This window comes from Phaseolus vulgaris, chromosome 7 (assembly GCF_051622355.1).
Source record: "Phaseolus vulgaris cultivar YP4 chromosome 7, ASM5162235v1, whole genome shotgun sequence".
NCBI lineage: Eukaryota > Viridiplantae > Streptophyta > Magnoliopsida > Fabales > Fabaceae > Phaseolus > Phaseolus vulgaris.
The window spans coordinates 809,188-830,810 of NC_143504.1; the positions used below are offsets into that span (position 1 = coordinate 809,188).

Sequence of the window (21,623 nt, forward strand, 5' to 3'; positions counted from 1 at the left end):
TTAACATATGCTTTGTAAAGGAAAACAGAGGTTTATTTACAAAGCAGGAGGAAATTGTTGTCGGTGGTTCTCTTTTTACTTTAAGAAACAGAGAGAAACAGAGAAACAGAGTTTGAAGTTAACTGGAATGGCAGCGGTTGACCCTCACTCGTTCGCGGAGGCATCGCAGCCACGCACGACGCACGTATCCCTGAGTCTGTACCTGGACTTCTCGAGCTCCACCATCCATGGCTCTGCGCTCTTCACTCTGGAAAGGCCACACTCTGGTCCCTTCTCCCTGGACACGCGGTCCCTCAGTATCCATGGCGTCATCGACCCCACAAGCAGAGACCCTCTTCCCTTCTCTCTCTCCTCGCCAGACACCATAAAAGGGTCAAAGCTCTCCATCACCCTCTCCAATCACTCCTCCTTCTTCATCACCTACTCCACCTCCCCCTCCTCCTCTGCACTCCAATGGCTCCTCCCACCCCAAACCTTCGCAAAGTCCCACCCTTTTGTCTACACCCAATGTCAAGCCATCCACGCGCGCTCTGTTTTCCCCTGCCAGGACACCCCCGCCGTGCGGATACGCTACTCCGCGCGCCTCAACATCCCTTCTCAGCTCTCCGCCGTCATGGCGGCGCGCCACGTCCAGCGTCGCTCGCCCAAAAACGACGACGCTCTAGACGTCGTTCTGCCCTCGCCCTGGTGCGCGGAAGGGAGGGTGGTGGAGGAGTTCGAGATGGAGCAGTCCGTGCCGCCTTACCTCTTCGCGTTCGCTGTGGGGGCGCTCGGGAACAGGGAGGTGGGACCCAGGACAAGGGTGTACGCGGAGGACGTGGCTGCCGTGTTGGACTCGGCGGCGGCGGAGTTCGCCGGGACGGAGGAGATGATCAGGGAAGGGGAGAGGCTGTTCGGGCCGTACGAGTGGGAGAGGTTCGATTTGCTGGTTTTGCCGCCGAGTTTTCCCTATGGGGGCATGGAGAATCCAAGGATGGTGTTCTTGACGCCCACTGTTGTTAAGGGCGATGCGACAGGGGCCCAGGTTGTGGCTCATGAGCTTGCTCATAGTTGGACCGGGAATTTGATTACCAACAAGAACAATGAACATTTCTGGTTGAACGAGGTATTGTTCTGCGTGTTTGGTTTCATGTGGGGTTATCTAAAACATGGTGTTGAAATGTCTAAAATATCAGCTTGTTTAGTGCTACCAATTAACTTTTCTTCACCAAAATGCATCAGATTGTGCTTATGCTTTCAAGTTATGCCTTTTTTTGTTTGGAAGTGAGAGTATAATTCTAGTAATTCGTTGAGTTCATCCTTCTGAAAATGATAAAAATCGTGGAAAGACAGACTTATATGTGCAGTTCTGATTGTTGAAAAGCGTCTAGCTTTGGTTTTTCTGTTTCTAGTTTCAGTGTTTGATAAGTTGCCATGGAGAAACAAATAGTGTTCTGGTGCTTGATGTTGGGTTTTTAATTCATTCATAAACAGAATTTTTGTGTGGTTTCTCTGAGCAAAGTTGAATCTGTGATGGTGAAATGATTGTTGATTGTGATTCCAGGGCTTCACTACTTATGCAGAGAGGAGGATTGTGGAGGCTGTACAAGGAGAACAAAGAGCTGCACTGAACATTGGAATTGGTTGGAGGGGTTTGAATGAGGATGTTGAGAGGTTCAAGGACAACTTGGAGTTTACAAAGCTAAAATGTAATCAGGAAGGAATTGACCCAGATAATGTGTATTCTCAGGTTCCCTATGAGAAAGGTTTTCAGTTCTTGTGGCGCATTGAAAGACAGGTATCTGATTCTTTTTTCTTGTTCTGTTGTTTAACTCCACACTTTGCACCATATTCCTGATAGTTTTTTATGTTTAGAGAGATTCTGCATTAACTAAAAGTAATCATTTTTAAACTATATTCGCACGTTAAGACTGTTTCTTTTTCTCTTTTCATTTTGGAAAATGATATTTTGACAACCCTTATAGTTGTATACAATTCTTGATGTGATCGATTTAGAAATAAATATATATAATAAAGGGTAAGTTTGAAATTAAATGATATGAAAAAATAGTAAAATAATAGTAGAGTTGTATAAAAAATGTGAGTTGTAAACATATCATTACCCTTTATTTTTTGTTCGAAAATGTGTGCTTTTTCTCTTTTCTGTCGTCGTTCTGGAGCTAAACATAACCTAATTTGTTGGAGTTGAGTTTTTTGTTAATTTTTGTGTGGTTGGATTGGGACAGATTGGGAGACCAGCCTTCGATGAGTTTCTGAAGAAGTATATTGGTACCTTCAAGTTCCAATCAATTGATACTGAAACATTCATTGACTTCCTTAAAGCTAACATACCTGGCATAGAGAACCAGATTGACATAGTGCTGTGGACAGAAGGTACTGGCATTCCTCCAGATGCTTGTGAACCCGATTCAACTATTTATAAACTGATTGTTTCACTGGCAAATGAGTTCATAAATGGGAGGATGCCAAGGGAGGATGAAGTTGATGGTTGGCAAGGTCAGGAGTGGGAGCTCTACTTGGACAACTTGCCGAAATCGATTGAAGCTTCTCAGGTTAATACTGTTTTCTCAGATTCCTAGTGCTCTTTTTCCTCCCTTCCTTGTTAACATCATTTAGATAAACATCTATTCTCATATGGAATATAGTGGCTTTTTCAAAACAACCATATACTCTTCAAGGTAATTGAGTGATTCCTATACAAATTTAAAAGCTCTTGTGAGGCAGTATACTCACTGTATTTGTCCTTTTTGTGTTGGATTGGAACTGTGTTAGAACTGTTAGAGACTCAAAAAAAAGTCTGTTGAATTAAACACTTCACCGGTACATGTAGAGTGTTGTACGTGTGTCAGTGTAGTGTCCAGGTTGGACACAGGGACACACCGATACGTGTCGGCGACACAGGGACACCGATATGTGTTGATCGGACATAGGGACACGTCATTTAAGAGGCGTGTCCGAGTTTCATAAATCTTAAATGTTGTAGGCTTCATTGCACATAAATTACCTGTTTTATTCCATCATAATTCTTTTGTATAATACATGTCATGCAGCTGGTAGACTTGAATTTAATGAGAATATAATTGGACATTTCACCAATACATGTTGTATGAGTGTCATACGCGTGTTAGTGTAGTGTCGTACGCCTGACAGTGTAGTGTTTGATACGTGTGGGTTGGACATAGGGACACACCGATACGTGTTGGTCGGACACAGGGACACACCATTTAAGAGGCGTGTCTGAGTTTCATAGATCTTAAGTGTCCTAAGCTTCATTTCACATATATTACCTGTTTTATTCCATCATAATTCTTTTGTATAATACATGTCATGCAGCTGGTAGACTTGGATTCACGCTACAAGCTATCTGAGTCGAAAGATTACGAGGTAAAGGTGGCATTTCTCCGAAGGGCTATTTCAAGTGGATGCAAAACTTACTACAATGAAGTGGAGAAAACCTTAAAAGGAGTTGGGAGAATGAAGTATCTTCGTCCACTTTATACTGCTCTTGTGAAAGGCAGTGGGAACGAAGATAGCAAAGTATTTGCCAAAACACTATTTTCAGAGGCCCGTGAGTGTTACCATCCAATTGCTCAAGGTGTTGTTGAGGCCATATTTTCCAAGCATCTTTAGAAGGAACAATTCTCAGAATGTTTCATGCATTTCAACGTTTGCAAATTGTCCTTTGCGTACTCCTTCACAATAAATAAAGTTTGACTTCACTGACACTTCAACGACAATTTCTTTCATAGTTCTTCTTCTTGGAGCATTTCAGCCATTAGTGATATGAATGAAGAAGAGTAGATTACAATTAGTGATGAAGATTTCTCCTGTAACAGTTTTTATTCATTTTAAGGAGGATTAAAGATTTTTCATTATATTAAGGATGCTGTTTTGTCTATCTTGAAAGAGAAGGGAATTTTCCTTCGGATTATTTCTAGTTATATTTCTTAAAACCACCTTTTTTTTAAGATTACATGGTCAGTAATTGTATTAGATATTTTTAAAATAACTTAGTGGTTAAGAATTACAAGAATTTATCACACCTGAGACAATCTTTCATTAGTTGACAATGTAATCCTCTCTTTTTTCAAACCTAATGCATTTAGAGTAATTCATTCTTTAGAGTAAAATCATGTTGGTGGTAGCAGAGTTATTACATCTTTAGAAGAATAATTTTGCACCATATTATATAAGTTTTCAGGCATAGTTTTTTCACCTTATCCTTAGTCTCAAAGAAGCAGTGACCAAAAAGAAGTACAGAATAAGTGGGCAACATTTTATTCTTCCATCATTAGCTACCATGATCCATGTCAACATGCCAAATGTACACTAGCAACATAGCATATAGCATGATGCCAACATGAACCATTTGAAGTTAAAACATTGAAATGACAAAATTCACAGTTAAGCACTGCACTGCAACTTAATCCTACCTCAAACCTCCACTGCATCTCATCTCAGCTTCTAGTTTATCACAAGAAAATCTCTACTAAAAGTCAGCCACCTAATCCCTCTCACCCAGATAAGCTCATAAACCCCCTTTGGATGACTTCTCTTCTGAACCCATATAGCTTGTTTCTGCATCCATTCCTAATACAGGTAATGCATCCATATCAAAACCTCTTTCTGCAGTTTTATTATAATCTTCATAGTCACTTCCACCAGAACTACTCTCCTCTGGAGTTTGAAGGGAATCTCCCTCAGCTTCATCCGTTTTCATGTCAACATCCAACATGTCAGCATCTCCATCAGGGAGTCGTTGTTGAAGGGGCACAGCATCACTGATAACTTGACCCATCTTCAGTTTCTCCCGATAATCCTCCATTTCTGCTCTGTACCTCTCTTTATCTTTCATGGCCTTCTCCTGATAAACCTATAGGACAGTCAAACTGAATGCATTAATATAATACATCACACATGATACAAGAAAAAAACTGAATGCATGAGCTCTATCCTGCATAAAAGAATACATTAAAGAAATTGTTTACCGTCTTTTCTGATTCTTTTAACTTGTTCCAAAGTTCACCAATCATCCTACTAATCTCTCTGTCCTTTCCATGGTGAAGTGCCTTTAACCTTGCATGCTGTTCAGCAAAGAAAAAATTGTACCCACTTCTATTTGGTTTTGGATGAGCAGGATCTCTTCTTTTTATCTCTGATTTCTTCCTGCGTCGCCGCCGATGGACACCGGCTGAAGCAGAAGCGCTGTTATTATGATCGGATGCGTGCAATACAGGATTCTGGGGAGCTTGATAAAGTACTCCCTTGAGTTTCTCTGAGCCAATCGTGACAGTAACTAGATAACCACTTTCAAATTTCCCGTCAATGACCCCAATGACTGGAGGTGGCCCAGCCGAAGATGTTGCCATTGCTGAAGACCACAAGAGAATGAGCATTACTACTACTTATCAAATAATCAAACAGTCTGAGTTAAAGACATTGAATAGTTGATGATCATCAAAAAACGATACAAAAAAGAGAAGTCCAACTTCAAATCTTTTAGGAATATAAAAATTGGTCAACTTCTTGTAACCATTTGTTTACAAAGATTACAATTTTGCAGATGATCTTAAGCACAAAATAACACCATAGCCATATCAAAAAGACAAGTTCAACTGTTAGTAACAAAATAAGTAGTTAAATTCTGGTAAACCTGAGAGTTTTACAAGACATCTCACTTTTGCAAATGATCTTTCATACAGATTAATATTATAGCCAAATCAATACAAGTCAGTCAAATAAACGCAAGCTCGTATATAAAAATATGCCACAAAAATTCAAAATAGATAGAAAACAATTTCATGATGCACAAAATGGGCATTGATACAATGCACAAAATAAGTTCCATTCAACTTTTACTGTAGCCAATTAAAAAATGGCTACCGGTGTCATTCTATTCCATTCCACCATTTTCTATCATTCCAAATATAGTCTTAAAAGTTGCCAAGCCAAGGCTTAAAAAATTATCAAGACCATAACAAACCCCTTTTTTCTTTTGATGGGTAAATTGTGATCAGTAATTAATATTGTTTTGGGCAGAAAAGAATGAGTAAAGAGACCTTCAGGCAATTTAGCAGCATTAACATTTGACTGTTGAAAAACACCGGGTTGAATTTCTGACAAAGACTGTGGAAACTGAATTTTTGGAGGAGGAACTACCAGGGTTGATTGGTTCTGCAAAATATCTGTCAAAGAGAAATGAAGATTTATGTTAGAACGGACCCATCCTAAACATTAGTTCAAACCAACAATATGGTTTAAATGAAATTACCAGGAGCAGTAGGGTCCCATTCCCGGGCTTTAAAAAAGTAGATTTGTTCATAATGGTAGAGCAGTGAAGCATAGTACTTTCTCAACACAAATGAAGCATTTGTAGCTGTTGAAGGAAAATTGAAGACTGAAGTTACGTCTTTCCATTTCCTCTCTCTAATTATCTGCAAGACACATGAACCAGATATAACTTTTAGCACTACAACCAGAATGGTGAAAATAATTCACAATTTTCTGCCAGAATATCATACAAAAACGCAAGCGTTATTTCCATTCCAGCCATAATATTAGCCATACAAGTATGGAGGACAAAAGATACCCAAAAACTTCTCATGACATTTTTCTATCATAATCTTGAACTGAGAACTCAAGAAACAAAAATACTATATACAAGATAAATTCAACTGGATTATAGCCAAAATTTATAAAAGCATGGAAACCGTTATTCACACATACAATACAGTGATCTTGAACATTGAAAAAATTTGTGCTTCCTTTGATAAACATCAAGGTAATGAAAAGGGAAATTCACAAGATTCACTGACATATTGAGAACAGAAACATTTCAGCCAGCTTTCGTGCATATTCAATAACCGCCTGTAAATTTGTTGTAAAAACATTGTGTGTTATTTGAACCCGCAAAGTTGACATTGAACACCAGGAAATATTAGTTGATTTAATACATGCTGATAGAATAATCTCACAGCAATGCTTATTGTTCAATAAATTATTTACTACTTGACGAAATTTGTGGAAACATTTGTGCTGTACCTCTTTGTCCTCTTGGTAATATAAATACAAGTTATTACCAGAAAAATTGTCTTGTTCCAATTCACCAGTCACGGGCATTAGACATGCAAAAGTAAAGAAGCATAAAGGGAGTCATAATCACATCTTACTTTAGCAATCCCTCCTCGGGAAGTCACTTCAATGAAGAGACGATGCAAATCTAGTTCTCTTCCACCAACAATAGGAATCCTGCAACAAAGTTAAAATGCAACAACAGTAACTAAAAGTGGTATTTGTGGGAGGGGCCCCTGGCCTTTTGAATTAACAAAGTTGTGCAATTAAAAGACATTAATTAGAAGGGCACAATACTTCCAAAAACTACAGATTATATGCTGAGGCCCGTTGCAGACACTGTCCCATCATAATTATTTTAAACTAATTAACAAAGCAAAGAATGATGCTTAGATTTCTTAGGTAGAATCATAAAATATCATTCTCAAAATCAATATGGATAACTATAGACCACGATGCAAGGAATATGGCATGACAAGTTTGCATTCCATATCTTCAGAAAGAACCTATTGATTTTCAAGCCAACACCCACTGCCCTCTCTTACAGTTTATATAGGCCTCAAAGTTTTTTGACACGTAAGAACACTTGTAAATAAAGAAAATACTTGTATAGGTAACACCCAAATGATATCCAGGGAGCTTACATGTACTTGGTACCCATAGATGCGTGAAGCTTCTCCAAGGTAAACATGAAGAGCTGGGAATTCTCTACAATCTCCTCATATCTTGCTAGAGGAAGAGGATATGCACGAAAGCTCGTGGCTACATCTTTGATGGGTATTGAGCTGCTACCAACGCCAGAAGTTGATGCCATTAACTACTCGGTAATTTTAATCTTCAGTAATTTCCTGCCCCACCATCAACAACACAGAAGTTTAACATTTGATAGCACTGCAGAAGGGGATGAGGGGAATAAGAAAAAGAAGGAACCAGAGGGAGAAGAAAAACATTGGTACGTTGAAAATCACCCAGCAGCATTTACAGATATGAAAAGGAAAAACATTAATGATGAATGGATTGGCTTACATGCAGACAACAAAAGAAAAGAATGGAGACAAAAAAGTAAAAAGAAACAGACAAGTTCACAGGATAAGAAGCAGAAAAAATTGTCCCATGAAATAAAATATATAAAAAAAAAGGAAACCAATAAAGAAAGAGAAGCCAATAAAATCACCGTGCAGCAGGAGGTTCAGGACTGAAACAAGCCACAAACCCTGATAGGAGGACACACAACAGGCTGAAGGGTGGTGGTGAAATAACTTGCAGTGTGAAGGAGGATACAAAGCCCAAGAAAAGGGTATTATGGTACAGAAAAGCTGTGACACAGCCATGAATTCCCTCAGATTACCGAGGATGTAACAGCAAGAACCCATCAAACAAAGCTCAGGTCTCTGGCCTTTGAAACAACAGTGGCTAACCAAGAAAAACCTTTTTAGACTATTGTAATAAAGACTCTCTACAAAGTCCCTTTCTAGTCTCTCCCAAACCCCAGGCACTGTTCACAGACCTATGTAGCCTATAACTGAACCCTGACATTGGTAGAATAGGATGGTATTCTATTCTATTGTAATTACGTAATCTCCCTCTCTCTCTCTCTCCCTCTCTCTCTCTATATATATATGCATCTATATCTATATCTATATCTCTATCTTTAACATAACCCTGGAAAACCATTTTTTACAATACATAAATACACAATGCATAATTTAATGATCTTTCTCTAAAATTTGATACTGTTTCAGGGTAAAAAAGAATTGTGGGGTTGATATCATGATGCCAGCAAATCCATTCCTCCAATACCAAGAAACATCAGAAACTTGAACTTTTTTTTTCCCAAAGAAAATCAAAATCAGATTTCTTGTCCTGGTTGCATTGCACCACCACCCTCTAATGGAGGCCAATAAAGAAAATAGAAATTCCCAAAGCAAAGATTACCCATCACAGTAAAGTGTGCACCTTTTGTGTGTATGCAAGTTTCTTTGCATTATATTTCATTAAAGAAATGGAAAAGAAATAAAATAATAATAAAGAGAATATATAACTGTAGCTTACACTAAAAAGAATATGAAAGATGCAAATCCAGAAGCAGAAAAGAAATGAAATGAAATGAGAAACATCAGGTTTTGTTAATTATATATAAGACAAAATATAAAAATAGTAATAATATATGATGATATTATAAATGTGAAGATTAATTTACCAACGGTAACAGAAGATATCATCATCTTCTCATCATGCAAATGAAATGACAGCAAGGAAGAAGCTTTTAAACACAATAATAATGGCACTGTTATTATAATATAGATTCCGAAGGTGTCAATGAATTCGATGATGAAGAAGAAAAATAATAACCCTACAAATTTTTCACGCTTTTACCCTCCATAACTTCTCCATTCATCCACATATTCAAAGGGTGTTTCCGTCTTTCTACACTCAATTTTCCATTTTAATTTAATCCATTATTTTTGTATTTAAAAAATAATAATTCTTACATCTTCTTCAAATTTTCTCGGTAATAATAATTTTTTTAAAATTGTTAATAGGGCTGAAATAATGGGCCTCAAATCTGTAACAACTTGCAGAAGGCTTATGTGAACCACATAATATTATCTATTTTATTTACCTTAGATCTTATCTTTAGTTTTATAAAAATAACAAAGACTTTGTTTTTATGGATTATTAATAACCAAAATTATTCTTCTATATTTTTAAATTAAATTTTAAAAAATTATTATTTTATATATATATATATATATATATTAATATATAAAATGAGGATGTAATTAACAAGAATCATATTACTTAAGTATGTCATAATTATTATTGGTCGAAATTATTTCCTTTGAAAAAAATTTATAGAGAATAGAAAGAAAATGAATTAATAAGAAAAAATGAAAATATTTTAATGAGCAGAGATTAAGTCTAATGAAAGAAATTAATATTTTTAAAGAGACAATTATGCAAAGTAATTTGGTAACAATTTAGTTTGACAAATATATTACCATACTAATTTGGTAACAATTGTGCAAAGTAGTGTTAAGAATTTAATGAAAATATAAATTTCATTAAAATGAATTTTAAATTATAAAAAAAAAAACTAAAAGAAAGGTTGAGTTATTCCAACTTGAACAACCATCAATATTTATTTTTCTTTGTTGACATTTTCTATGCACTCTTTCTCTTTACACGATAATGTTGGAAATCACATAAACCAAAGATGAATATATATATATTTGTAAAATTGATTTAGGTTGTTCATTCTTTAATTAATAATTTTTATATAAATTTGTAAAATTGATTTAGGTTGTTATTTTCTAATAATTTTTTGTTTGGGAATTGGAGTGAATGGAGAAAATGGAAGGTTGAATTCAATTGTGATGAAAGAAGATGGGTGAAAGAATTTTACTAAAATAAATTGAAATATTAAGGCTTTTAAATGAATGAATGAGGACAATAATATTATATGGAATTAGAAGAAAACAAAGTTTGATTTTTTTTTAGAAAGAACTAGATTTAAAAAAAAAAATTATAATTTTTTTTATATAATAATTTTTATCAAATCCACAATCATAAAAAAAGTTATATAAATTTTTTTAACGGTTGGTCGTTAAAAAATATTACATAATTTTCTTGAAGTAGTCATTGTATAAATCAGCAAACTTTCTTACATCAATGTGCAATTTAAACATGTACAAATCTTGATATTAAAAAATAATATTAATAAAAGATGGAGAAAATCTAGAAGTCCAGAGATTAAAAAGAAGTTTGAAGTTTCCTAAAGAATAATTTACTTTTATTTATAATTAAAATAATTTCAAATTTTGCAACTATTGTAAAAAGTAATAGTTTAACGATCAAGATATAACTTATTTGATTTATTAAAATATATTTTTCCATTCATTCTTTTATAAGGGATTTATTAAGCTAAATTTTTTCTCAATTTCTTAATTAATTTTTAACATAACTTTTTGTCAAAAAAATTATTTAATAAATAATTCTTTTTAGATCATTGAGCATCAAATATTAACGACCTATTTTAAAAAAAAAATAGTTTGTTCAATTTCTAAATTTAAAATATTTACTAATTGTTACCAAATTATAATTCTTGAAATTGTGAATCCTTTTTAATCATGTAAAAATAGTCACTAGAAAAGATGATTTTTAAGTAAATGAAAAATAAATAAATAAATATTTTTAATAGATATATAATTAATTTATTATTCATTTTCTATAAACTCTATCTCTTTAGAAATAGAAATTCTCAACATTCTTCCTAAAATTCTCATATTAACTAGATGTTTGATTTATTCTATAAGTGATTTATTAGTAAAACATGTTACATTTAGATAATGAAAAAATATTTATCATTAATGTTTATTTATGCTTTAATTGAGATGCATTGGTGTGATAAATATCATGCTAGTTTTTCTATATAAAATTTAATAATAATAATATTTAGAAAACAAATAATAATTTATTTGAAAACAAAATCCATTAGATCTTTTAAGTTTTTCTAACTAGTTAAATTTATTTACTTTCTTTGTAAGTTTTTTGAATGAAATTGTAAACATATTTTAAGCTAAACTCAACTAAACTCAAAATCCAAATGCAAAATATCCTTTTCTCTTTGTTTTTTTACAGATTTTTTTACTTTTGAGTCTTTGACAAAAAAAAAATCAATAGTTAAATGCTTAATATAATCTGAATTGTAATAATAACACTCAATTGACCTGAAAAGAAATTTCCTTATATTCAAACTAGTTATTTGAAAATATGATTTGTAACTTTGACAAAGAGTTAATTAAATATACGAGTAGTTACTTTGAATTAATTATTAAATTCAATTATAATCATTAATCTACTTTAATTCACAACAATTATACATTTTTAATAAATTTAATTAAAATGCACTTACACTACATGACTTTCAGTCAACAATACATGGTCAGATATTGTAAATATTTTGACTAGTGTAATAATTATTCTAAAAAAATATGTTAACCTAATTTTCAATTAACAAACAATATAATCATTTAATCAATTATATATATATGTAAGTGTTATTATGTGACATAAGGAACTTGCATTTGGTTGAAGAGATCTGCATAATTGCAATTTCTTGTAAATTCTTATTTACATGTTCTTCCTTCTTAACTGCTTTATTATTAGGACTAAAATTTGTTTTTTTTAAAAATTTTTAAAATTTATGTTTAACTGTGATTTTGTTTATGTTTTATGTTGTTTTTAATTTTGATGAATTCTTGAATTATGATATATTAGTATATTCTGATGGTTGTCGAGAGGGAGTTATTGTGTAGATAATATTGTTGAGTGTTGAGTTAGTCGAAAACTTTTATTAGAAGATTAATTTAGATTAGGTTAGAATGTAAGATTTTATCTTATTTTTCTATTTATCTTTGTATAAAGATTGTATCCCTTTAAAATGTCAATATTTATTTATTATTTTTTTAATTATAAAACACATTTTATGATTATTAAGTAATATTGTTGAATGTATGATTTTGTGGTCTCAGCAATGGCAGCAGAATCTGCAGTGGTTGGAGTGATTGATGGAAAATTTGAAAGTGGATACATAGTTAGAGTGAGAATGGGATCAGAGACACTGAAAGGAATAGTTTATGAAGTGGCAGAGGAGCATGAAAGTGTTCATAATCCACCACAGAGGAAGAGATCAGAGATGAAAAAGAGAGTTCCTGTTCATCCAAAACATAGCAGAAGTGGCTACAATTTCTTCTTTGCTGAACAACATGCAAAACTCAAGCCACTTCACCAAGGAAAAGAGGGAGAGATTCCTAGGATCATTGGTGAACTTTGGTCAAAGTTAAAACTATCCCAAAAGATGGTATCAAATCTATTCAACATCATCATGGTTTATACAACATAAATATATGTTCATATATGCATCTTTGTTTTTTTTTTTCTTTTACTAAAATGAGACTTATTATCAAAATTGAGTCATTTTTAATGTTAGGGAAGAAGTGGTGTTAATGTCACAAGATTTTTTTATAATTACTTTGAATTTTTGTTTATTTATTAGCAAAAATTAATAATTTAGAACAAAATATTTCAGGTGTTTTAATTTTTATAAGTGTAAAAAAACTTACACAAACTAATTAATAATTATTTTAAATTAAAGTCATGTCACAATAACAACTTTTTTCTTAATTAAAATCGTGTCAATGATACGACTTATTCATGATACAACTTTTTTACAATAAAATAATTTTAAATTTAACATAACTTTTTCAATTTTAAAAAACAATTTCATTTTAATAATAAAAGATAAAAATTACCTTACTTATATCAACATTTGTATTTATTTATGAAAAAAAAAATAACCAAAATATTATATATATATAAAGAAAATCATGTTATCTTTCACTTCAATATTTGAAATAGTTGTTTACCTTTTCTATTAGGGTTTTGAAATATTTTATTTTTTCATTCTAAAAAATATAAAATTATTATTTTCATCCTTACAGAAAAAAAAAACTATAAAAAGTGTTGTTTGAGTATGTAGACATTTCTTAAATAAGTAAGAAGTGACATAAAATAATGATTATTCTTTTTAAATGAAGAAGATCAATTTTTTTATGGTAACAATGAGTAAAAGATCTTCAAAGTTTGTACTAATGCAGTAGTTTGTGTTCTCTAAAGATTTATCAAGAGATGGCAATGAAGGATAAAGAAAGGTACATAGTAGAAATGGAGGATTATGTGGAGAAGCTGAAAATGGGTCCAATTATCACTGATGCTGTGCCACTTCGACAATGGCCTCCCAAACCAGACACAGAGATGTTGGATGTTGAAAGTGGAGAAGAAGGGTTTGAAGATAGAGGTTTTGGTGTGAAAGCAATGCCTCATGCAGTAATGGAGATTGAAACAAACTATTTGGGTTCAAAAGAAAATTCACCCAATTAGGGTTTATGAGCTTCTTCAAAAGTGGTGCAAAGATTTTGTTACAACTTCAGATTTGAGACACTATTTTGTCATTTTGTGTTCTAAGTTTAGATGTTGATGATGGTAGGTGGTGCATGAATGTAACAATAAAATGTTGCTAGTTTACTTCTTTAGTTATTATTGTTTAATTTTATCATTGGTTTTTGGATGGAATATTTATTGGAGAAATCATGTTAAAAAGTAAATTATGTCATAAACTTACTCAGAAAATATTAAGAAAAATTTTTTAAATATAATTTAATTTTATAAAAACCAACTCAATAAATTACCTTTAGATTAGAATATGTTCAAAATATTCTGATCAATAAATTCTCATTAGATTAGAATATTAAAATATATTTAAAATATTCTGATATAATGTTAAAAAATATATTTTAAATCTAATTTAATTTCATAAAATCAACTTATAAAATAAGATTTGTATCAATTTATATATTATAAAATTCTAATATCCATGAACTTCGAAAATATCAGTTTATTTTTTTCTCAATAAATTATAAATATTTTAAATAAAAAAAATTAAGACACCACTTTTAATCTAATATTTAATAATGATTACTTTATTTTTCTTATATAATATTTTTCATGTTCGTTTTTATAGGATAGTAGAAAAAACTAACACTTAAAATCATAACAAATAAATATGTGAAAAATATACTAATTATTGATTTTAAATATTATTATTTTTTAATCAAAATCAATAGTTCATTTTTTAATTAAAGAATGATACTCCAAATGTTTTATGTTATTGCATTTAAATCTAATTCAAATAAAAAATGCTAAAAAAAGGGAGGAAGCCTTGTTTTGTCTGATTGAATTTCATATTCTCTAAAATTGATTTGGAAACAAAGTTATATGATTTTTTTTTCTCAAGATAGAGAAGCAATATTCTTTATAAATTTAAATTCTAATTTTAGTGTTATGAATATAAAATTTCAATCCTTACATAAACTTTTAATTGTTTTTTTTATATATTAAAATAAGTAAAAATATAGATATATGATAATGTGTCTAGATATTTTTATTTTTCCCATTTTTTAATTTTGTTTATAACATCGACATTGGCAAGTTCACGATAATTACTTTGTTTTATTTTATTTTCATGCCTCTTGTTTAAGTAATTATTATAATACAATAAATTTATTTTACTTACTTTATCGAGTAAATGAATGTATATTTATAATGTTATATTTAATTTTTATTATTTTCTACTTTACAATTTTAAAATTATATGAGTATCTTCTTCTTATATCAGTAGTTAAACAAATTATTACAATTGAGTTTTCAATAAGTAGAAAGAACGTACATTCAAAGTATAATAATTAAATATGATTACATACATTCAAAATGTACATATTTCAAATTATAAAAAATATTTTTCATTTTATTTTATCATATTTGTCAGGTTCTAAAAAGTCCATTGACCACATTAAATGTAAGAGTTAAATTGAAAATTAATTAATTAAACGAAATTAATAAGTTTTTCTTAACTTTTTTTTATTAGTAAAGGTAAAAAAGTCACCATCATTCATATATATATATATATATTTTAATTTTTTTTTCCATTAATTTCATTAACTCATGGATTCAAAAGGATTAGAGAAAATTTCATCTAATCATAAAAAAATATATTAACCTACCTATAACGTATTTAACAAATGATTTTTACAAGTTGAAATTAAAAAAAAAAATAAGATTATATAAAATAATTAATTTAGGAAATTAATATAACAAATAATTAATTAAGAAAGTTATTGAAAATGCCATGGTGGTTTTAGATTAGGGATTTGAATGGAGGAGTACGTGGAGGACATTTTGACCTATCAATTGGGTCCTCTCTGCCCTACACGCGCCAAACCAAATCTTTATCTCTTCGTCTTCTTCCATAGCCATCAATGAATTTCTAGCAAGTGAAGTTGCAGTTGCAGTTGCAGTTGCAGGTTTCTCATGGCGTCTCTTCTTCCTCGATGCCTTCCTCGGATTCCAATTCCATCTCCAACTCAAAATCCACGTCGGTTTTTGCTTCTCTATCTGCGTTGATTCAAATTTCAGATTGCAAAATCAAGTTAGTTAGTTTTTTGAATGGAAGTTTCTTTCGTTATTTGAATTTTCATCAATTGAAGTTGCGTTGTTTTCAGGAAAAGCTCATGTGGTTAAATCGAGCCTTAGCCATCAAAATGACGCTTCTGCTTCCGCTCACACAGACCACTCCTCAAAGGTGAAGCAAACGGACTTGGTTTTGTTATTCGATTTTAATCAATGAATTGTAACCAAAACAACATTTGCTAACTAATTACTCGTATATTCTGTGCATTTGCATTGCATTGTGGCTCAAATCAAAACTTTGAGTAATAATGACTTTCTGTTTATGGAACATGAAAGATTAAGCCATTAAGCATAGCCATGATTATTTGATTCGTGAGCCTAGAGAAATTATACCATGGTTGTAACCATTCTACCTTCAATACATAATTGAATTTGATTAATTCTTAATCAAATAGCAAGTTAACAAGTTGGTTGTAAGTTAGGGGCATGTGCCATAAGTTGCAACATTATTTATATAGAAATGAACACATGATATAAATCTCAAAGTTGTGCAAAGACTTTGTTGTGATTGTAGTTTGGTAGTTTAGTTTCCCCCGAAGCATCTAATGAATCGCATATACTAATCGAAAGTTCATCCTCCATTGCAGGAACTCCAAGTATCGTTTTCCAGGCGTCATTGTCTTTCGTGTTTGTGTTCAACTATAGTGTTGATTAGTGATTATGCCGCACCTATTTTAGTTCCTAAGGCAACCGCTGTGGATGGAATAATGGAAAAACCTGCGTGCAGAAATTGTTTGGGAAGTGGTGCTGTGCTTTGTAAGTTGTGATAAAATTGTTTTTTCTGTGCTTCATTCTTCTTAATTGCATGATCTGGATTTACAAATGGGATATAATCCATAACAGCGTGTCTCCATTTTATAAGCTCATTTATTTAGTAGTTCCTACATTACTCTTTTGAGAAGAGAAATAAAATTTTCTGCAATTATAAATCTTGGCGGAGTTGAACCTTGTTTCTGTAAGATGTTGAGGATGAGTCGATGACCATAAGCAAATAGAAATACTGAGACAATTTGATCTTTATCCGACTTTGCTAGTGTATAATTCTGCTTCCCATTTCAAAAGTTCGGTAGGTAGACATTATGAGTTAAATACTTGCTAATTAAAACAAGTTGGTTAATATAATGTATTAATGTGATTGATTGTTGGGTTGGTGAAGATTGTTTCCATGTTATTCCTGATGCATATGTTTCAATTTTATCAATGTGAGACCAGTGGATGTTTCTTAATACATACAATGTTTACCTTTTCATTTAGGTGACATGTGTGGTGGTACAGGAAAATGGAAAGCTCTGAACAGGAAGCGAGCTAAAGATGTTTACGAATTTACTGAGTGTCCAAATTGTTATGGTATGAACTCCATTTTCTACTACTTGCTTTTATGCTACGTATGGAAGTGGTTGAGTGGAGGGAAAGGATAAGGGAGGGAGGGGAAGTTACCTCTCTTTGGATATACTCAAAATAAGGGAACTATTATCCTGTTCTTTGAGTTAAAGCATAGGGAATGACCTTCCCCTCCGAGAAAAACATTCAAGCTAGGGTTGGTCGGGTCACTTTTCTCATCTCTTCCCTGTCCTTTCTTTAACTTATCCAAACGTAACACTGTTTTTCTTGTATTGGCCTCTGCAGAGTTCACTTGTATGATTGATCATTAACATAGTATAAACTATATAACAAAAGATATGGATACAAATTTTTTAAAAAGAAGCTAATATTAATTTTGTCTTTCTAATTTTTAGTTGTTTCTTTTTTACTTATTTATAGTCTTTTAATTTGTCTTTCTTATGTCTAATCTTTTAATTCTAGTTTTTATTGACTTTTAATTTACATTATGTTTCTTTAACCAGACTCTTTGCTTTAAGGAAAAGAAAATAGAAGAAATATTCATTATTCTTTTTTCTTTGTTTTATCTCAGTTTTTTTATTTATAATACTACAGGTCGAGGAAAGCTTGTCTGCCCTGTTTGTTTAGGAACCGGTTTGCCAAACAATAAAGGTCTCCTAAGGAGGCCCGATGCACGGAAACTGCTCGATAAGATGTATAATGGACGGCTAATTCCAAACTCTTAGAAGGTAAACTTTCTTCCTCATGCTTCTTGCAAAGTCACTGGTGTCTTCAATACTAATCTTCTGTTGCGGTTGTTCACTATACTACATCCCTTTCAGACGTAAATTTGAGCAAAACTGAGGTCAAATACTCTTCACCAGTTAAAAAAGCCAGTGACCGCAATGGTAATCAACTTCTGGCACAGAACATGTTGCGGAGGGTTTTTTGCTTCTATTTTTGGTCTGCATTCATTACAGAACTCTTAACCATCGGCTTGGTTATCAACCTAATGATTTTCATGGTTCTGTATGAAAATGTCCAGTGGTATGTTCGTGCAGACTGTATTGAGTTTCAAGACCCATATATTATGTAAACATGGAGCAAATACTTCCAGCAAGAGTAGTCATTTCTGTTCCTATTCAGATACCTAGTAAATCTGTAAATGTTTGCCCCCTACTTAAGATTCCATTCATAAGGGTCAATGCAAATAGTGCACACTTAAGGTAATAAATCCTTAAAGACCTTAAATATCATGACTCATTAATAATATGTAGATTATAACTTTTTTGCGAAATTTATTGCACTACTTTAAAAAATTAATGAGTATGTAAGGAATCGTCAGAATAATCAAGGTCAAAATTGCATAAAACTTGTCATTTATAGAAGTTATTAAAAGAGTAACCTTGTAAGTTTGCAAAACATTTGCTTATATTTCATTTGCTGTGAGATTATCACAAAAATTAGCATAATCTGAAGGAAAATGAAAGAAAGTGTGATGAAAAAGAAAAAAGAGAGATAAAATCGAGTGAAAAATATGTTTGGATTTTTGAGGAAAAAGTGAAATGAAAATGAAAAAAAATTATCACTTATTTTGAAGGAAAATTAAAATACTTTTTTTTTATTGTGGGAAGAGATCAGAGGGGGATAAAAGAGACATTTTTTGTCTGTACAAGAATCCTAACTAGTACATACGCTTTTATTATTATAGGGTATTCGGAATCTATTAAAAAAATAATTGAAGATTTATTTAAAACATTGATAGTGGATTAAAATCGAAATTGCTTGAATTGATTTGGATTTGTAAACATTTAAAATCTAATAACAATACATATTAAAAATTGTTATAAAATAAAACTTGTAAATTTAAAATTCTTCTTTTGGTTTTTATGGAATGTTAAAAGAATGATAAACATTTTCTATAAAAATTAATTTATTGATGCATTTTATTCTTTTATAGAACTTTAACAAATTTAATTTTAAAAGGAATTGAAAATGTATTAATTATTGAAACCAAACTTTTAAAAGAAGAGTAACATTTATAAAAAAAAATGAATAAAATAAACCAATTAAATCAATATGTTTCATGGATTATTAGATTAGATTTTTTACTCAATAAAAAAGAGAAGTTGTTGAAGGTAGTGGGAAGAAGAAGAAGTAAAGACTAGGGCTGACGTAATGAAGCGGTGTGAAGGGTATTTATTGTATTGTGATGTTCTGTGGATTTGGAAATGAAGAAGAAACAATAGATGAGATAGATCTGAAGAGAGTGTTTAGGGTTTTGCATCTGCCATGCGACTTTGAATGGAAACAGGGCTTTCTTGTTTTCATTTTGAAAATAGGCATTGCATAATTGCATTGCATTTCGATGCATCTTCCAATTCCAATGCCTATTTCAAGATGAAAACAATGATACACTGTTTTTCAATTTGATTTCAGCTCAGGAGGACCTTCACGATCGTGACCATGTCTGAGATTGAAGTAATCAAGTAAGCAGATTCGAAATTCATTCCCTCCACCATTTCTTGTGTAAAATGCCTTTGTAAGCCTCTGATCAATTTGAATGACACAGTCCTCCATTTCACACATTGTTGCATGGACAGTGATGCTCTCGATGCCCCACTGATATAGGATTTGGGTGGGAAGGAGAAATAGGTAGAAGGAAAGAGGGGAAGGGGGAAGATGAGAGCTGAACAGACCAGAGAATTAGGGTTTCAGTTATTATTCTTCCAGTCTGTCCGAAATATACCAAAGTCATGCTTGATTTATTGGTATTTGACCCATAACCATTAATCATAACCTTTGAATCACAGATACTGATATGGCATAAACACCGTATAATATCTAAAATTTTATCATAGACACCGTATAATATCTAAAATTTAAGACACTAGACACATAATCTATATAATAAGGTATATATCCGATAAGTTGGGCACTATACAAGAGATATTGCTGATAAAAAAAAAACTATACAAGAGATATAAGAGACGTGAATATAAGTATCAGTAGCAGCGGACTAACTCACTTTTCTTTCCTATTAATATTTTACATAGGATGTTGTCTATGTAGATAGGAGGCTAATCCCATCTTTTTAATGTATGCAGGAATCTGACTGAGTTAGCATTGCTTTACTGCCATAGAATAGGTGATGTTAGCCTTCTTGAGGTGGGGCAGGGGTGCAAATTCTTGCAAGTTCTTCACTTGGTAGATTGCTCAAGCATCGGTGATGATGCCATGTGTAGTATAGGAAAAACATTTGAATGGGTAGTACTTGAAAATGAATGTCAATTACAGATCCCTGTTATATGCTGTGATACATAATGTAACCTATTTTTTTATGGTTGATTAATCAAGTTTTTAGGATAAGTTTCATATGTTTACTCCTTGCTCTCCTTTTGTTGTTATTAGATTGGGAACAAGGGAATCATTGCTGTTGGCAAGCATTGTACATCTCTAAGAGATCTTTGAAGTCTAGATTGTTCAGAAGATGCAAAATATTGTCTATTCTGGAGAATGTCTACCTTAATATCTGTTATTCAATTGCTGGGCTCGTCTCTGTCTCTCTTTTTGTATACCAAGAACTCATGTTTTTAAGTTTCCATAATTTTTTTGTTTCAATAGGATGGTATTGTTTCTTGATTTCATCAGAGTTGTTTCACTCTAATACTGTGCATGACAAACATCATCATGGTCGTGTATATATATACACACACACACTACCATGTTTCATGGCTCCAAACTTTTGATTGTTGCATATATATTAGCATGGATGTTTGCTGTAAACAATTCTTGGCATTGAATGGCTAAATATTTCATTATACATATGAGAATTAGTAGCCGAGAATCTCCAAATTGGTCCACCTGGTAATAACTATAACATTCTGAAATTGTATTACCTTCCTTTCTACTTTCCCTTACCTTCTTCAATATTTCTCATTATAATTTCAGAATCTGGGTGAGCTGGGTGAACACTGCACATTGCTTAAAGAAATAGTGCTCTCACACTGCCGTAAAATTAGTGATGTTGGCCTGATGCATCTTGTCAAAAGTTGCACAATGCTGTTGTCTTGTCAAATGGTTTATTGCGGTGGTATAACTTCAGTTGGAGTGGCTTTTTTCTATTTGATTTTGTGAATATAACA

The 21,623-nt window shown here is 32.1% G+C and overlaps 4 protein-coding genes and 1 long non-coding RNA gene across 10 annotated transcripts; 4 read left to right on the forward strand and 1 right to left on the reverse strand.

Annotated features, from left to right (window-relative positions):
- The first annotated feature begins 7 nt into the window (after nt 1-7).
- On the forward strand, nt 8-3,937 carry LOC137828049 (peptidase M1 family protein). Of its 2 annotated transcripts, none has more exons than XM_068634452.2 (4): nt 8-1,105; nt 1,544-1,777; nt 2,226-2,552; nt 3,334-3,937. In XM_068634452.2, the coding sequence occupies exons 1-4, from the start codon at nt 8-10 to the stop codon at nt 3,628-3,630; spliced, it is 1,956 nt and encodes a 651-aa protein (XP_068490553.2). In that variant the 3' UTR covers nt 3,631-3,937. The 2 variants fall into 2 exon arrangements, with proteins under 2 accessions (XP_068490553.2, XP_090161287.1); XM_090305161.1 differs by lacking the exon at nt 3,334-3,937 and adding an exon at nt 3,051-3,095.
- A 318-nt stretch (nt 3,938-4,255) lies between these two features.
- On the reverse strand, nt 4,256-9,373 carry LOC137828050 (high mobility group B protein 15). 5 transcript variants are annotated; one of them, XM_068634455.1, is made up of 7 exons: nt 9,272-9,373; nt 7,716-7,919; nt 7,170-7,248; nt 6,272-6,434; nt 6,060-6,185; nt 4,989-5,371; nt 4,256-4,873 (listed from the first exon to the last, which is right to left on the reverse strand). In XM_068634455.1, exons 2-7 carry the CDS (start codon nt 7,883-7,885, stop codon nt 4,529-4,531), a joined length of 1,266 nt encoding a protein of 421 aa, XP_068490556.1. In that variant the 5' UTR covers nt 7,886-7,919; nt 9,272-9,373; the 3' UTR covers nt 4,256-4,528. The 5 variants fall into 5 exon arrangements, with proteins under 5 accessions (XP_068490556.1, XP_068490557.1, XP_068490554.1 ...); XM_068634456.1 differs by lacking the exon at nt 9,272-9,373 and adding an exon at nt 9,124-9,179; XM_068634453.2 differs by lacking the exon at nt 9,272-9,373 and adding an exon at nt 8,246-9,031.
- A 3,228-nt stretch (nt 9,374-12,601) lies between these two features.
- Nucleotides 12,602-14,013, forward strand: LOC137827937 (high mobility group B protein 15). Its single transcript, XM_068634316.2, has 2 exons — nt 12,602-12,934; nt 13,750-14,013. Exons 1-2 carry the CDS (start codon nt 12,608-12,610, stop codon nt 14,011-14,013), a joined length of 591 nt encoding a protein of 196 aa, XP_068490417.1. The 5' UTR covers nt 12,602-12,607.
- Nucleotides 14,014-15,809: 1,796 nt separating this feature from the next.
- On the forward strand, nt 15,810-18,804 carry EDA3 (DnaJ/Hsp40 cysteine-rich domain superfamily protein). The gene is made up of 6 exons (XM_068634479.2): nt 15,810-16,063; nt 16,191-16,270; nt 16,746-16,914; nt 17,413-17,505; nt 18,094-18,227; nt 18,321-18,804. Exons 1-5 carry the CDS (start codon nt 16,000-16,002, stop codon nt 18,222-18,224), a joined length of 537 nt encoding a protein of 178 aa, XP_068490580.1. The 5' UTR covers nt 15,810-15,999; the 3' UTR covers nt 18,225-18,227; nt 18,321-18,804.
- An 897-nt stretch (nt 18,805-19,701) lies between these two features.
- On the forward strand, nt 19,702-21,259 carry LOC137828061 (uncharacterized). Its single transcript, XR_011083812.2, has 2 exons — nt 19,702-19,967; nt 20,586-21,259. It is a non-coding gene; the product is annotated as an uncharacterized LOC137828061 (long non-coding RNA).
- Nucleotides 21,260-21,623: the final 364 nt, after the last annotated feature.